This window comes from Pygocentrus nattereri, chromosome 10 (assembly GCF_015220715.1).
Source record: "Pygocentrus nattereri isolate fPygNat1 chromosome 10, fPygNat1.pri, whole genome shotgun sequence".
NCBI lineage: Eukaryota > Metazoa > Chordata > Actinopteri > Characiformes > Serrasalmidae > Pygocentrus > Pygocentrus nattereri.
This window is the reverse complement of record NC_051220.1, coordinates 10,202,167-10,220,781: the sequence shown is the minus strand read 5'-3', so window position 1 is coordinate 10,220,781 and position 18,615 is coordinate 10,202,167. Positions and strand designations below refer to the sequence as shown.

The 18,615-nt window shown below is 40.2% G+C and overlaps 1 protein-coding gene across 2 annotated transcripts; it reads right to left on the bottom strand.

The window, feature by feature from the left end:
• Positions 1 to 4,096: 4,096 nt before the first annotated feature.
• Positions 4,097 to 18,438, bottom strand: pgrmc2 (progesterone receptor membrane component 2). 2 transcript variants are annotated; one of them, XR_001858714.2, is made up of 4 exons: positions 18,058 to 18,438; positions 8,299 to 8,454; positions 7,184 to 7,542; positions 4,097 to 4,181 (listed from the first exon to the last, which is right to left on the bottom strand). XR_001858714.2 is itself a non-coding variant. In XM_017716739.2 (3 exons), the coding sequence occupies exons 1-3, from the start codon at positions 18,413 to 18,415 to the stop codon at positions 7,445 to 7,447; spliced, it is 612 nt and encodes a 203-aa protein (XP_017572228.1). In that variant the 5' UTR covers positions 18,416 to 18,438; the 3' UTR covers positions 5,728 to 7,444. The 2 variants fall into 2 exon arrangements, 1 of the variants encoding a protein (XP_017572228.1); XM_017716739.2 differs by lacking the exon at positions 4,097 to 4,181 and having other exon boundaries at positions 5,728 to 7,542.
• Between the last annotated feature and the right edge of the window lie 177 nt (positions 18,439 to 18,615).

The window sequence follows — 18,615 nt, the reverse complement described above, 5'->3', positions numbered from 1 at the left end:
GTGGTTGTAATGTGACAAAATATGGAAAAGTTCAAGGGGTATGAATACTTTTGCAACCCACTGTATATATATATATATATATATATATATATATATATATATATATATATATATATATATATATATATATATATATATATTTAATAAAATAAGCACATTTATAAAAACTGTTAAACAGTACAATAAAAATGTACAATTACAAAATGTGAATGTTTATTAATCACTGCTTTTAAATACGTTTTAATATAATTCACAAACCGTAAAATTAAATAACACATTTACATTTTATTTAATGTAACATGCAATTTCACTACTTTTATTTTTGTTTTATGCTATTAACTTTTAATACCTGTTTTTAGCTTTTCATGTGAGTATTTCAGTCAAATCTACAAAATATACCAAACTAAACATTTTAATATGCAAACTCAAACTATCATTGTCTGAGTGTAACTAATTCCATTCTCAGTCTAATTTTGCTAGATTAGTAATTTTCTAAGCATTGTTAATTCTATATATTTCATAGAAATATAAGTGGTTGGTTAGTGTAGTGGGTAACAAATCTGCCTTCTATGCTGTAGACTGGGGTTCAAGCCCCTGCCTGGACAAGCACCCTACACTATAACAATCAGAGCCCTTGGGCAAGACTCCTAACACCACCTTCACCAACCTGTGCAAACTGATCAAATTGTAAGTCCCTCTGGACAAGAGCATCAGCCAAATAGTCACTCAGAGGGGTTTGGTGTGAAACGTTCCGTTCTAGAGAAAAATAATGAATCAGAATGGTTTACAATGGTGGTGATAGGAACCAGACATCCGTCACAGTTACATAAAATGGTTGTAAACACACTGCCTGATGTCTAAAACACTGTATTATAGCAGTTGTTTAAATTTAATGTTTTAATCGTGGCAGAGTGATACATGTAGGACTACATTTTCTAAGACAAAATAATCCGCATTTTGATAAAATGTCTCAATAACAATAACTTATTTCAGATTTTCCACTATTTCCATCAACATTCCATATATAACTCAGAAAACATGTCACTGGTGGTTTTGGATGGTAAATAGAATGGCTATATTTGGGCTGTAGACATTGAGACCTGTGGTTCCTATCACCACCACTGTAAAAAAAATGTTTTCTACAAATTAATTGTACAATTAATACAAATAGAAAGTTTTTCTACAAATTAATTATATCACTTTGTTTACATCTCAACCACTGAATAGTGGAGAAATTTTGAAAAGTCAGAGGAGTTCCCCTTTAAATAAGCTACCATACTTGTGGTATGACAAGATTACTGTACCTGCCTCTTGGCTGTTGAGGTATTTGTCACCCAGATAGAAAATTTAACCAGTTTTTCAACGCAAGGCCAACAAGTTCTAACGGTAGGCTGCCTATAAAGCTTTAAAATGAGTCACACGTCTGACAGCAGAGTGAACAGCCTCAGGGTTAGCCTGAAACTGAGGACATTCTCACTCTGACCCCATGGTTGCAACACTTTTGAACATTTCTTCTATACATATACTGCATAATGTATAAATATGTATATACTGAATAATGTGTAAATATACCAAAAATCAGCATTCAAGCCAAGGGAACTGACGGGTGAATGGAAAAGTTCTGTTCATCCCATTTTAAAGCTACTGGCACCCACATTGCGGGCCTTCATTTGGGAATAACAATAGATCTCCCACCATTACAAGCCTGTAGTTTGTAAATTATAATGTGTCTAGTGCATAAATATTAAAGAAACGGTTTAGCAAAAATGTAAGAGGTTTGATGCTGGAAAATGATGCTAAAAGGCTAATGTAGCAAAAAAGTAATGGAAACAACTCCCTGTACAGTCATTCAGAAAACAAAAGGGATGTTATTTGTATCTTGTTAGCTCATATAAATCACAGTCAACACATCATCAAAGGCATCTATCAAAAACTAATGACTTTTACCCCACCTCTAATCCCTCTACTGACTTGATGAGGTCACTCTGCACCAGCAGGCAGAGCAAAATTAAATGAACCAATAATATCATGTTTCCTTTCCCCATAGATCCTCCTTGATTACTCACAAATCCATCCCCCTATGGAACGAGACTGCATTAAGATGTCTGATTCAATTTTACAGAGGTCTGGAATAAAGCTTTGTCATTTCCTTATAAGTGTTGCATTTACAATAAATTCAGAGAAATATACTTACACATAATTATATATATGCACACTGCTCAAAAAAATAAAGGCAACATTCAAATAACATCCTAGATCTGAATGAATGAAATATTCTCATTGAATACTTTGTTCTGTACAAAGTGGAATGTGTTGACAACAAAATCACACAAAAATCAATGGAAATCAAATTTATTAACCAATGGAGGCCTGGATTTGGAGTCACACACAAAATTAAAGTGGAAAAACACACTACAGGTTGATCCAACTTTGATGTGATGTCCTTAAAACAAGTCAAAATGAGGCTCAGTATTGTGTGGCCTCCACATGCTTGTATGACCTCCCTACAATGCCTGGGCATGCTCCTGATGAGGTGGCGGATGGTCTCCTGATGGATCTCCTCCCAGACCTGGACTAAAGCATCCACCAACTCCTGGACAGTCTGTGGTGCAACGTGGCGTTGGTGGATGGAGCGAGACATGATGTCCCAGATGTGCTCAATCGGATTCAGGTCTGGGGAACGGGCCTGGCCAGTCCATAGCTTCAATGCCTTCATCTTGCAGGAACTGCTGACACACTCCAGCCACATGAGGTCTAGCATTGTCCTGCATTAGGAGGAACCCAGGGCCAACCACACCAGCATATGGTCTCACAAGGTGTCTGAGGATCTCATCTCGGTACCTAATGGCAGTCAGTCTACCTCTGGCGAGCACATGGAGGGCTGTGTGGCCCTCCAAAGAAATGCCATTACTGACCCACTGCCAAACCGGTCATGCTGAAGGATGTTGCAGACAGCAGATCACTCTCCACGGCGTCTCCAGAATCTGTCACATGTGCTCAGTGTGAACCTGCTTTCATCTGTGAAGAGCAAAGGGCGCCAGTGGCGAATTTGCCAATCCTGGTGTTCTCTGGCAAAGGCCAAGCGTCCTGCACGGTGTTGGGCTGTGAGCACAACCCCCATCTGTGGACGTTGGGCCCTCATACCATCCTCATGGAGTCGGTTTCTAACCGTTTGTGCAGACACATGCGCATTTGTGGCCTGCTGGAGGTCATTTTGCAGGGCTCTGGCAGTGCTCCTCCTGTTCCTCCTTGCACAAAGGCGGACGTAGCAGTCCTGCTGCTGGGTTGTTGCCCTCCTACGGCCTCCTCCACGTCTCCTGGTAGCGCCTCCAGCCTCTGGACACTACGCTGACAGACACAGCAAACCTTCTTGCCACAGCTCGCATTGATGTGCCATCCTGGATGAGCTGCACTGCCTGAGCCACTTGTGTGGGTTGTAGAGTCCGTCTCATGCTACCACGAGTGTGAAAGCACCACCAACATTCAAAAGTGACCAAAACATCAGCCAGAAAGCAGAAAGGTACTGAGAAGTGGTCTGTGGTCCCCACCTGCAGAACCACTCCTTTATTGAATGTGTCCTGCTAATTGCCAATAATTTCCTGCCTGTCTGTTCCATTTGCACAACAGCATGTGAAATTGATTGTTAGCTATCAATGTGCAATCAATGTTAGCTTATTTATTGAGTCTCTAAAATGTCTTAGCAACAAAAGCTTTCTACAACTAGGCCTATGAAGGATTTAAGTTTACTGGAGAAACGGAAATGTTGTCAATGTAGTTTATTTTTTTTTGCTTTGCTGATGTTGAATACATGTCTGTGGTTTTCCTTTAATGTGGATGTCTTTGTAACATTACACGCATGTTAATTACAAATATAAATTCTGATACATTTCCTTTAATGGAAGATGACATGCAGTTAGCACACTACTAACTGGTGGTGTGTACACTTTCATTACTTGTTTGTTACATTAGCTTCGCAGCTCCAGTGCAACATAAGCAAAAGAGGCACCAAGCATACGTTGGCTAATCAGCTACATTTGAGGTGAGCTATATACTTGATTGCACTATTGCTTTAAGCCACTGAGATCACAAGACTGACTTATTATCCAAATCTGTTTATTTGTTTATGCATCAGCATGTCTCTTCATCCTCCTCCCCACACGCAGGCGCTCACACAGACAGTCCTGACAATTAAATACGTGAAGTGGGAGAAGAAAAAAAAAAAAAAAAAAAAAAACAGCATTAGCTCAATGTTATGCTGCACATGCTTCAATAAAATGATACACATATTTACAGAATCCACTTTTTTTTATTTCTCCTTTTGTTTTCTACCCCTCTCTACCCACCTACCCCAAAAATAAAGAAAAACAAAAAATAAAAAGTGTTTGAACCTCCACGCCCCCTGCCCTGCCGAAAAAACGCCTTACAATTCGCTTTTGAAAAGTCTCTCACACTTAAAAAGAACTTCAGCAAAGAAAATAAAAGACGAGAGAGAGAGAGAGAGAGAGAGAGAGAGAGAGAGAGAGAGAGAGAGAGAGAGAGAGAGAGAGAGAGAGAGAGAGAGAGAGAGAGAGAGAGAGAGAGAGAGAGAGAGAGAGAGAGAGAGAGAGAGAGAGAGAGAGAGAGAGAGAGAGAGAGAGAGAGAGAGACTTATGGCCAATACAACACAGTAGTACATAGAGTCCATTAACTACATAAACATGGCAGTAACACTGAATACTTTGTAAAGTCTATGTACAAGGTTGCACAGAGGTGGGGAGGGGGGGTTGGGGGGGCTCTCTCAGGTTTGGAGCATGCCTTTTGGTCATCTGAACATTTGAGAAGGGAGGGCGTTACGGCGCGTTTTAACACCGACAGCAGAACAAGAGAATGGGACGAGTTTTTTTTTTGGTTGTGTTTTTTTTTATGTTTTACTCCATGCTTTATCATTTTAACCCCCTACCCTGACCCTCCCCTCCAGTCTTCTTCCTGTTTCTTCCTTTCCGTCTTCGCCGTCCAGGGTTTCGACACATATAAAAGAACACAAATAAGGCACAATTTCTACTCAGACTGTTTCTTCATGGGGTGGATGGGGAGGGGCAGGGGGAGGAATCAAGACAAGTAAAACAGTCGATTGATTTTGTCCAAACAAAAACTGATTTCCCTTTGTGTTCCAAACAGCAATTCTGATTAAGAATGTGACTCAAAGCAATAAGAGGCCTTTTTTTTGCCCCCAACACCCAATACTGCCCATAAACCCCTCTCCCACTTACCCAAATGTATACAATCACACTGTGACAAAACCAAAATCGTGACACTAAAAGTGCACAAAAAGTAACCTACTAATTCTAGTAGTCAGCTAATGCTAAATAACACCCCACCCTCTGAATTGGCCAATGTTACAAACATCTAACCTCGGATTCACTTTTCAGTTGATTTCAAATAAAACGAACAGAAATAAAAAGACAGTCCACCAAAAAAAGAGCTTCAAATGAATGACTGTGTCTGTGTTACTGTAGTACAGAGAACTGTTTATAATTAAAAAAAAAAAAAAAAAAAAAAAAAAAAAAAAAAAAAAAGGTGTACCCAGCTGTGTTTCCTGACCCAGTTTTTTTGGACTGAACCGTCTCTCCCTCTCTCTCTCAATCCCATAGCATAAGGCTTCCCCTCACTGGGTTTATCAACAGTGACGTCCCCAAGGAAACCAGTGAATAGTAATCTGGATGTGTGAAATTTCAGTGTTTCATTCCATTTTTTTTTCTGTAAAAATCTTTTCACATTTTCAGTCCGTCACCCAAACACGCAGATGTGCAGGATTTAAAAGCCCCGGGGTTGCTTCACTGTACAGGGGAGTTAACGGCTTAGGGCACATGGAGCAAGGGCACAGGGCTTAAGGGAAGGGGGCGAGTCCAGGGAGGAGAGAAAAGGTAACCTTCAGTTTTGAGTTTGGATGGATTGGGACGGAACATAAACAATGGGCCCATGAAATAAAAAAAATTTTTAAAATGCAAAAGGCAAAGCAATGGGGTTCTCAAGCCCAGTCACAGGTGGAGGGAGGATGATATCACAGAGCAGGATTCCTCACTTGCTGTATAACATCAGCCCAAAGTGAGGACTGTCCAATAAGCACATTTCCTGATCTCTTCCCTCCTCACCGTGGGCTTTTACTCCAGCACCGTTCAGCCTGATCTCTTCTTGAATCAATTACCATGGACAATTCTGACATGGTTTTTGAACATAGAAGTGTTCAAAACCAATGAAGCAACTGCCCATTAACTATTTTAGCTCAATTGTGAGCCAACGTGTTGTCTTTTCTTTTCTAAGGCTGGCTTTACACGGTGAAACTTGCATGCAACCAGTTGCATCCAACACTGTTACTCCACTAGTGAGCCAAATAAAATTGTCTGATCTATGATATCGTTCTTACAATATGAACTAATCTGGGTCATGTAATTATCTACACGAGAAATATTTAGTAGCATTTTTTAATCATCTCCGCAAAATTCTTCAAGTTGTCACTGTGTAAACATTGGTAAATACAACTGATTAAGAAAAACTAAAGGGCTAAACTAAGTGTGGATGAAAGACTGGCTACTGAAAAGAGAGAAGAGTTTGAACAGCTGTTACCGTCAGCTGGCTAGTTAACAGAAATGCAAGCTTTGAGAAACCTTCGTTTGTTTCTTGTCATCCCTTGGTTAACTCCCTGTTAGGCTAAGTCAAGTGTCCAAAAAATCGTCTTTCATTTTCCTGTACATCGAGCCGATGCTGTTTGTAATCAATCCTTTCAAACTTAACTTGTTCCATGAAGCTGAGATGCTTGAAACAGCAGCGAGATTCAAATGAGCTACATTAAGCAACTCAAGTGCAAAAGTAGTTTCACGTAGGTTTCAAGCAACTAATATTGCATGAAACTTTCACCGTACAAGTCACAGGGAAAGTTATGGAGATTACTGTCCATGCTAAGTGACTATATGATACATGTGCAGTTGAGATCCAGTATAGTTTAAACTGGCTAACTTGCTGCACTGCATGTAATTTGAGCTTTCTGTGCTAAACTCCCCTCACAAATTATCACAGGTTTGATAAGTAGCACAGGCTCTAGAAGACTGGGGCTGAGAACCACTTGGGTAAATAAAGGAAAGGATTAAGGCAGGAGTTTATTAACAAGGCATAAAGGGATACCTTGAAGCAAGTATAGATTTATTACCCCAATCAGGAAGTGGCAAAACATCACCACTGCCAAGTAGAGCAGGGTAAGTGGTTGGAGCTCTGGAGCTCTGTTGTTGCTGAAAGCTTTCTGCTGTTGCAGTACCAAAACTTCTGCCTGGAGTTTTATTCTTGCCATAGAGAGGGGTAATCTGGGATAGTTGCAGTGGGGTAAAGGTGGTAATTAGGGCTATGAGTGGCAGGTTGGTTGGATGGTAGCGGTCTGAGTCTCAGGCTTTGGTCGCTGTGCAGGTGGAGCACGTCAGTCGTGTTTCAGATGGTCCTTAATGTCCTCCTCGTCCGTGTACTCCGACGGCTCGTCACCCGGTTTCAGCAGACGACCCACGTAGTCATATTTTTCTGCATGAGTGACAAGAAAATAAAGAGTCAAAATATGATTATTACACAATATTACACATTATGAACAAGCTCTAAATGAATCTGGACAAGAACAAGCACTCTTTGTTGTGCAGGTCATAAGACTTAAAACACAATTTAGTAATCTTCTTACTTAAACTAGTTATCCTTCTCCAAGGACAACATGAAAGGAATACTAAGCCTACGATAAGATACTGATAACACCAGGGCAGGTTTCAAACAATCTGAGCCATAAAAATACAGAAAAAAAAGCAAACACCTGGGGCTAAATGCGCTCTAGTTCTGATTAGATGGCCTGAACTGTGCCTCACTGAAAACACAGGCTGATACAGTACTTTTAATTCCATTGAGAGTGAGTGGGATTACACTGCTACAAGCTTCCATATGGACTATATGGAATGAGGAATGAATGGGAAGTTTTCAAACTTGCTACCATGTAACACTAACACAGTACATCAATCTATTTTATTGAAACAAGTGAGGGGATCCAATTTTCCATGATCTGGACCTACAACTTCAGGGAATAACAAATCATGTTACATGAAAGTTGCACGGCACTTCAAGTTCACAAAAACGGTGACTTTCTTCAGTTTTTCAAATTAAGTTTTTATGTGTCAACTGAGGAGTGAATGAAATGTTTTGTTATGTACAACATGAACATAATGTTTACATGATTATACATTAAACCCATTTTTAAAAAGTGAGGAAAATTCAGCTTTCTGTGATACAAGCACTCACCCATAAACTGCATCTCCCACTCCCTGACGCTCTCCATCTGAACTGCGTTGAGGTCCGATAGGTCGTCATACTCATCCCGTAGAGCGTCCTTCTCCAGACAGAACGTAGCCAAACCACGAGAAGCGTCCCGGCCTGCAAAGATTCCATATGGACCCTCTGCAAAAAATAAAACAAACAAATAAATAATATAAATAAATAAATAGGGACACACAGAAGGCATTTACTGTGCTGGAAGAGCAACAGTACAACAATTAAAATACATAATATTAATCCACTAAACTGGTCTGTATGTGTGAACATTCTTCACTCTCATAACCACAGAACTTACACATTAGTTTCACAGCAGTAACTGAATATTAAGCCTGGAAGTTAACACATGAAATAGTGAGTTGTTTTTTTTTTTTTCACCTCATGTCCACTGACAATATTTCTGTTCTATGTACCAAATGCAGTCATGAAAGAAATCATTTCCCAACTTAGTTTCATGCCTTAGATTTGAAAAGGCTGTTTCTGAGCCTTTAAGACTGATATGTAAACAACCTCTATTCTGACTGAAATATGTAAATGTGCTCACAGAAACAATGACATGCTAAGTTCACCACAGAAACAATGGATTCAAAACACTTCAACGGTTTAGTTACTGTATATGGCCTGTATGGACTGAGGGGTAAAAAACAAACAAAAACAAACAAACTAACAAACAAATCCTCATTAACTCTGAAAAAGTAACTTTACAGGAGATGCAAAAACTTTCATTGTCAGTTATATATATATATATATATATATATATATATTAAGTTACTGTTACTAAACTCCAGATCCAGCATACAGTTTTGCACAGCTGCTGCTGATTTAGACTGTGTGCTTTAAATGATAATTGTGCAATTTTGCAAGGCCAGAAGAAAAATATCAGTGCAATCATGAAACACTTCTAATCCATATCCACATCTCCTTTACACAGTCAGCATAGCTGTACTAATTCACCACAGATGGAACAGATAAACTATACAAACTAAACAGCTACCCGGAAAAAATATTCTTCATGTCAGAGATGCACTGAATTGAAAATGAAGACATTATCTGTAATTAAGTTTCTCTAGAACAAAAAATATGATTGACATAACGTATCATCAGCAGCAGACATTCCAGAGGGCCTGTTACCTGGATCTTATTATAAGAGTTTCCGGCTGGACTGCTTTTTGGGCAGGCATTCAGTCTTAAAGTAGTAAAACAGCATAGATAATTCTAAGAAATAAAGAGAGATTTGAAAATGGTCACATAAAAATGAATGTTTTGGTACATAAACCGCAAAGATTGTTTAACAAGTAATAATTAGGATGATTAATCAAAAAAGCTAAACGACAAAACCAGAACTAATTGAATAAATTGTGTATACAGTCATGCATACATTTGATCACACCCTCTACAGAGAATACACTTAAGTATGACCTTTCTTGCCAGTTTTACTGCTTAATTACTGTTTATTTCATTAGATTAAAATATTGGAAACTTTTTAATGAAGGCGTATTTATTCAGGGTTTCTTACAGTCAGAGAATTTGAAATATGCACTCAGTTTTGCAATCAGTTTTGTAAATCCCTAACTACAGTGCCATAATTGAGAAGCTTTCTTTTTTTTATTGAGTAATCAATACAGACCTTTTTTTTTTGCTAATAAACAGCTTATAACTTCACTGACATTTCATTTACGGCTTTCAAATGCTAAGATGCAGAATCTCTGGCAAGTTAAGACTGGCTTGGAGACAGTTCAGACAATGCCACAACACTAAGGCAGCTAGACATGTTAGGAATGTACACACATGGACACACACACACGCAACCTAAAACAGCTGTTAGACAGCCACGCCCTCCCCAGAGCTGAAACACTGCCAAAGCCCACCGAAACCATCCTTTCAATAAACTATGGAATGTGTACAGAGGAAATGAACGGGGCACTGTTTTTAGTACAGCATGCAAAAGAGCAGCTCTGGAGTTCTTCTACAGTCAGAGTTAGAGACCCAGACTGATTCCAAACATACAGAATCAACTGGTCTATCCAAGCTCCACCCACAAACACAATCAGTCGTAGCAACTGTTGCCAGCTTAGACAAGCCTTACAGAACACTCTTCAACCTAATGAGAAACAGTAGAACAGACTCAGTTTATATCACAATACCTACATTTGAAGAGATTTATATCTCTGACAATGACTTGATTACAAACTATGAAAAGAATCATCACAAACTGTTTCAATTACATATAAATCATCCATCCATCCATCCATCCATCCATCCATCCATCCATCCATCCATCCATCCATCCATCCATCCATCCATCCATCCATCCATCCATCCATCCATCCATCCATCCATCCATCCATCCATCCATCCATCCATCCATCCATCCATCCATCCATCCATCCATCCATCCATCCATCCAAGCCGCTTCTCCGTCAGGGTCGAAGGGGGGTGCTGGAGCCTATCCCAGCAGTCTTCGGGCGAAAGGCAGGATACACCCTGGACAATTTAGCTTGTCCAATCGGCCTGACTGCAGGTCTTTGGACTGTGGGAGGAAACCGGAGAACCTGGAGGAAACCCACGCAGACACGGGGAGAACATGTGAACTCCACAAGGGGAGAACATGCAAACTCCACACAGAGAGGACCCCGGTCACCCGGCAGGGGAATCGAAGCTAGGCCCTCCTTGCTGTGAGGCGACAGCGCTACCCACCACGCCACCGTGCCGCCACATATAAATTATTTATTATGCAAAACAGCCCAAGAACTGTATTTAGACCAAAAACATAGTGCATAATGTATTGAGTATTACTGTACTGGATTATAACATTTCAACACCCATGCAGTCTAATCACTGTCTTCACAATAACTGGTCTTTTAAAGTTTGTTTATTACTGTAAAACAGTGTCCCCAAGTCTCCTCCTAAAGATCCACTTTCCTGCAGAATAAAGGTCCAACCAACATTTTAAAAGCTTCCTCCTTCTTGCCTGGTCCTAAAGCATTTGATCCAGCCAATCAGGGACTTCTGTTAATTAACTGGAGTAGCTGTGGCCGACTGTGGCTAGAACTACAGTCTGCAGGGAGGCAGGTCTCCAGGACCAAGGTTGGTAAGCATGGCCATAAAAGGTTAACACTGCCAACTACACATAGAAACTGATTCCAAAAACAGGAATCGATTCTTCCTTTGGTGGTCGATTCCTTGCAACACAGCCTCAAATGAATCAGGAATCTATAAAAAGAACTGAACAGCATCCACACACAGACTACCTGCATTCAGGCTTTCACTTCTCAGAGCCTGATGAGCATAAGAAGTAAAAAGTGCTTAACAGACAGAGACTGTCAAATTAAATCTATTATTTTCCACAGCCAACAGAAGAGCCTGTGCACAGAAGCCTGGCAGATGGCTACTGCAGTACAGAGCATCAGGAGGCAAAGGCTGCAGGACTGTTTCTTCACTGGTGCTAATGAGAATAAAACAAAACCTGGATGTTTGTCATAAAGAGCAAAAATGCCCCCATATTTTACATTTCTGCTCCTACGAACATGAGTGGCAAATGCCCCCAAAACAGCCTTATATGTGTAGCTAATTGTAAAAATATACTTTTTCAATTTATATTTAATTAAATGTACATTAATATATTTTATATAGCGGACAACATTTACCTTAATGTATTCTAATGATGTTAAAATGTGACTGAGTTTATATATAAACTTCCCTGAATTTCACTGACTGGGTCAAAACTATGTCTTATCCTGGACTACACAATATTGAAAGCAGAAGGCATCAACAGTAAATATGCTTTCAACCAATCACTAAATGTTTTGTGTGCTGTGAACTACTTGACCAATCACAGATGTTCTTTGGGTCATTAAAGACAATCAATCAAAAAAAAAAATTATATATAGAATTTTGATGAAAATAATGCAAGTCAAACTTCAACCACATGACATCAAGAGTTCAGCAATATGCTTTACTGTATTGCAAAGCATACAGCAATCATAATATGGTGACATTAAATAAACCAGTTTCAGACTAGATTACACTGTCAACTGCAGACTGTCCACTGAAATTCTCTTTGGAAAGCATGACAAGGCTTAAAATACCCGTAGGTCTGTTCTAAAGTCTTATGACTGAAATGCAGTCATACTTTTGCCTGCTCTGTATGAGGAAATGTGACAAAGAATTGCAGAGACTCTATTGCTGTGATTTACTGATAACTGTGTAAAAATATGCTTTGCATCATCTGAGTCCCATGTGAAACACCCCTGTCATGCACAGCTTCTTTTTTTCTGCTGGTAAGTGAAAGGGAACATGACCATCTAATCCTCTCACAAGACACCATTAACATCATAAAAGCCTAACACATTCCATTAATGAATGAAAGCCAAAGGACAGCAGGGTTAAAAGCCAGAACAAGTTTCTTGGTCTAAACAGAACAAAGGTCAATAGACAGGCTGGAAACCTGGAATGTGTGGCAAAACAAGGGCAGTGGTAAGAGATCAGCCCGATGATGCCACTTATACAGCTCTGGGCCTGCTTATCCATTCATGCCAGTGATGGTTCAGAATCAGATAGCATAGCACACACTTAAAGACAGCCAATGGAGAGCTAAGGCCTGAACAGAGCCACCTGAGAAGAGAGGCGTACAATATGACAATATCATTACCATGATGACTTAGGTCATATGCTTTTCTGAGCATATCAGAAACTGGCAAACCTGTAACATAAAACAACTGCATATGTTTTGTAATGAAGCAAGCATAATTATTCCCATTTAACTAGATTTTGTACAGTGCAATGTGTTTTTTCAAAAATGTGAAACTACTAGTGCATTGTCTCTACTCCAACTTATCAAGTGCTCAATACTTTATCAATACTGCAGCACGGTAAACAATTCAACACTAATTTTCAATCCGTTGTTTAAAAGGATCCATAGGAAGTAAATTTCTTGTTCCACCTTAAATAGTCCAGCAGTTGTGACGCCAGAACGTAACTTAAGCATCACATCACTGAAGAATTAGCAGTGAGCAACAGTAAATAATTATCGCAAAAGCCCCTCTTTGAAGGCGTATGAAAAATAAAGTCTAGCAGTGAGGTTGCTGAACGTTACCCTCCTCTGCTATCGCTGAAGACTGGCATGGTCACCTACATAGCAGTGCTAGAAGCCTGATAATGAAGTAATGTTCTGCCTACTAAGCCTACAGAGGTTTAGTCACACCCCTTCATGCTGAGGTTAAAAGGTCTTTCAGACCAAACTGCTTCTTGAATGTGGGCAGCCGATCAGGAAAACCAAAACAAAACAAAAAACAGCCACTTTCAGGGATAAAGGGAGGTTGGAAAATGTTCATGTAGAAAACAATTATGGCTGTTTTTGGTTCATAAGGCAACACAAATCCCAAAGTAGTGTTCGCTTATTTAAAAGGCTCATGCCTCACATTTTTCTTGCATTTTAGTTTTTTTCACCTAAGGTATAGATTAATGGGAAAACAAAAACTAAAAAACAAGAAAAATGTAAGGCACGGGCCTTTTAAATAGGCCAACACCACTTCAACACTGTATTCTGAACTCTGTGAAGCTCTAACAGTTTAACCCCTTAAATGGTCAGGGCCCACTGACAGACCCAATGTTTTATTACACACGTCTATAACCTAAGAATAGCTCAGCCAGTTTGCACTGTAGGCCCTGTAGTTACTAAATAATAAGCCTTAGTATGTAATAAGCCTGAGATATTAAAAGGGGTTAAACACTGTTCAATAATCACAACTACTTGGGATAATTATTTAGCCTAACTGCAAATCTTTATTAGATTATACAATCACACCATATAGCAACAAGCATGTGAGTCACATACATTTTCTGTGGGTAGCTGAGTGAAATACATGTAAATAAAATAATCCCTTCCTTCTTCTAACTTCAACTACATGCTTAACATGTTTACGTGTTTGTTTATTCAGTAGCTAATACAGCTAGCACTAATTTTAGTCTTCATGCTTGTAGAATGCTTTGCATGACTTAAGTGTAGACACTTGCTAACAAGTAGCTAACAAGACCACGTCAGGCCCAACTGTGTGTGTACTGTGCCACGTATGTGCATCATGAAAACGTCAAGTATTCGCGTAGCATATTTAGGCTATATTTCTAGGCACTACTTCTGAACATGAATCACATCTTGGAGCATTAACGCAGCTGTTAGCCATAATAAAGATTATACATATAAAGCTACAACTGCACTTCTAATGCTGTTACCTTAAAAAATAAAAGGACTAATTTAAGCAGAAGTGCAACAGTTTTAAGCACGAATGCATCTCGTGTGTAACAGCTGTGGCATGTAACCAGAAGAGCCAAAAACCAGCGTCTTAACTGACATAAAGGAGGGGGGAGGGAAATGCACAACGTGGTAGAAGATACAAGTCACAGCTGCTGGGTCAGCTTTGCAACAGTTGAGCTGTAAAGGCAAATTTTTACGCTTTGAATGCAAAGTGTCAGAGCCGCAGTCATCGTACTTGAAACTGTTTACAGCGTGTCACGTTTCTATGATACAACTTTTTTACTAGGTGCAGTGGTGACGTAAAGAGGAGCACTGAGCTGGTCAGTTCATTTTTAAATAGACACGTTCTCTCTGCAGGCACGTACACAACATCTGGCACACAGGCACAGCTAGGAAACTTTCATTCAGACAGACACACACAACAAATAAAAGCAAACTCTGGCTCCCACACCTACAGACAGCAACCTCTGTTATACACACGCGTAAGCAGAGCTAGTGTTAGCAAACTCGGACACACACCCACACGTAAACACAGCACGCCTATCCGTGTAATGTCCATGTCAGACGTGGCTACATTGGAAGAGTTATACCAGCAAATTAAGTTGCTCTGTGGATTCATCCAGAAGCATTTATGAAAAGAAAAAAGAAAAAATTTGGACTGTAGATAAAAATCTAGCCAAAAATGAAGCAGCAAAAAAATCTGATCCGACTGCAATATACTCTACTATCCCTGATATTTTGACCTTCGAGCCCTCCGATGGCACTTCATGTTGCTGTGGTGGATATTACACATGAGCTCAGAAATGCTTTGACAATCCGCTGTCCATAAACAGTTTGTCGCTGCATCAATTAACACAAGTTAGGACTGTTCTATGCATAGTAGAAGCCATGTGTCAACAGCGCCCAGAAACACCGCCAACTTCTCTGGGCTCAGCACACCTGAAATGGACTAATGAACAATGGAAACTTGTATCGTGGTCTGATGAGTCAAGCTTCCTGACTGCTTGTGGGAAAGTGGACATTCTCTGGGCCAAAACCAGTGTAAAATTCGAAATTCACGGTATGGGGGTATCAGTGGATGAACTCGCACATCTGTGACAGCAACATTACTGCTGAACATATTTTGTAGAACATAAGCTACCAGGCCATCTTTTTCAGGGACACCCATACTTATTTCACCATGACAAAACCAAGCCAAATTTTGCACGTGTTACAACAGTATGACTCCGCAATCATAGAGTGTGGATCAAGACTGACCGTCCAGAAGGGTCTTGTTTGTAATCCCCATATGATTATTAAGTGGTTTTTAAAGGAAGAGAAATATAACCCTGTGGTAAACATGCTCCCATCCTAACCAAAAACCAACAAATTTCATAAGGCAAACATAAAATATGACGCAAGTCAGATCAAATTTACTAGTCGCTGTTTTCTGTTTTTATTAGCATTTCACATACCATCCCAACATTTCTAGAACTGGGTTTGTATAAAGAAATAAATAAAAGTCTGATGCACAGCACTGCACCCGAGTCCTTTTTAGACAGCCAAAATAGCTGTAACTGCTGGTTGGCTAGCTAACCATAGCTGAAAAGCTGCTGTACTGAACTCCAACCATTTTTCAAAAATATTCTACAATATTGAAGGGTTGAGATGTAAATAGAGTCATTCAGGGTGATTTGGCGTGAAACACTCTGTTCTAGAGAAACTTACAGAGTCAGAATTTTTCACAGTGGTGGTGATAGGAACCTGACCACCTCTAAAAGCTACCTTGCAGAAAGTTATCAAATGAAATGGTTATGAATTCACTGCCTGTGTCTGAGATATTGTTTTTTGATATTGTTTTTAGTGATAGAATTCCTCGTTCCTGTAACCACTTTGACAAGTCTTATTAGAAATATTATATACAATTATATACAAGAAATATTCAGCTAGCATTTGAGAAATAAGAGACTTGGTCAGCCGTGAAACTAAATGTAAGGTTTGTGCTTGGATGACTACTAACATCAAGGAAGACCTACAAAAAAAAGTTTTGTTTTTCCTGTGACATAATAAATTTCCCTTTCTCCGCTCAAATATGGATCCTTATAACGTTAAGTTCTTGTCTCCTTAGCTATGAGAGAAAGAGTTGATCACCTTACAATAATAATAATAATAATAATAATAATAATAATAATATATTAACAGAAGAAGAACAAGAAGAAAATAAGGGCTAAACGATTTGGGGAACATATCTAATTGCGATCTTTATTCACAATATATTAGTTGTGACAATATAATAATTGTGATTTTAATTCCCATTATTATCTATAAATTCAGGTTTAGGCCAAGAACACCAAAATATCCACTTCTTCTGACTTGAGGCTTAACCCCAGAGTGCAGTGAGCCAGACAGCCAGAAAGTTGTGGTGGTGATGCCACAACAGGTTGCCTGATTGGTCTAACTCATCTATTCCCATCTATAGGGAGTTTTCAAGCTCTTGTTTTATTAGAATAAATGTCCCCACTTAAAACTGAAGACAACGTTGTTAATGTAATTGTTACATACAGGCTATAACTGCATAAAATGCAGCTCTTGTGATTTGAGAATTGTGCTCTCCTAAATTGATATAAATCGATTTAAAAACCATTTTCAGCCATATAAATATTCAATTCCCCACATAGGAAAACTCTCCGATGCCAATTTAGAAACATTTCCCCTCTGCAGTTCTGGAGTCAAATTCCTGAGTGGCCGTGTCACTAAAAACCAGAGAAATATCATATTTTATCCTCACTGGAGCATTCTGGGACTTGGGGATTGCCTTAGAAGTTTTTACCACGCCAGTTCGTGGTAAATTAGTGGCCGATAGTGATCAAAACATCTCAGAACTTGAACTTGGAGAAGTTGCCCGCTCATTAAGAGGGGCCGTTGCGCTACGCTATGCTAAGTTAGCCATTAGCAAATAACGTTAATGCCAACGCAAGCCACTGATTGCTCCCTTTACTCATTCAAGCTTTGGTTAAACAGAAACGAAGCAGCAGAACCTATAGCCAATGAAACAATAATAAAAAACATACATAATGTGTTTATGAAATCAGTCCATTGCTTTGCTATGGCTGAGGTAGGGGCTAACGTTAGCTAAGCTAAGCTAAAATAAAAACTGCAGTGTGAGCTCTGTTGCCCCTAGCAACAGTTTTTCTGGGGTTTAGCGTTATCCGTTTTATGGATTTGAGCCTGCCAGGAAAAAGTCTACATTTTCAGGCTTATCAACTGAAGAGAAGTTACTGCTTCACAGCTGCACAGTCGAAGAAGTGACGAGGCTGAAGTTGGCTTCCCATTCGAATTTTTCCGTTCCACCTTAAATGGTGCAGCAATCACATTCTGGCGACTCAGGCGCCAGAATGTAACTGCTGCACTATTGAAGGTGGAACGGGAATATTCAAACAAGAGGATGACTTCAGCTTCGTGTCAAAATGATTATTTTGAAACTCTCTCCTTCTTACCGCGTCCGTAAAACTTTCTGCCGCTGGTCACGTCAAACACCTTCATGTTGACGGCGATGAGGATGCGCGGGTTCTGGACCCCATCGTACTCCCGCAGCTGCTCCAGGGTAAAGTCGCGCCTGCCCATCTTGGGCAGAGGCGAGGCCTCACTGCCCGCGGCCGCGTCCGCGCCCGACCGCCTCAGCCACCGCCGGTATACGCCGTAGCAGACGGCCAACACGAGGAGTAAAATGCTGAGGTTAAGCAGCATGCCGCCGACACCGGGCCCTGGATCCAACTCCTCTGTGCTCGTCGCGCCCTGCCCGCCGCTTGTGTCGCCCGCTGCTGCTCCACTCCTGCCGTCCCCATCGTCCGCCATACTGTCTGCACGTTAGCGCCGACCCACCACACACACCCCGCCCACCGCAGGCTGGGCGCGCATATGATTGGATTTCTTCAACCAGGCCCCGCTCACTTTTGACTCTGGCGTAGATATGATTGGTCCTCTGCCTTTCGAAGCCGCCTATTTTGAACTGTAGTGGGAGTATTATTGGTCCCTTGTTGTTCGAACCCGTCTAT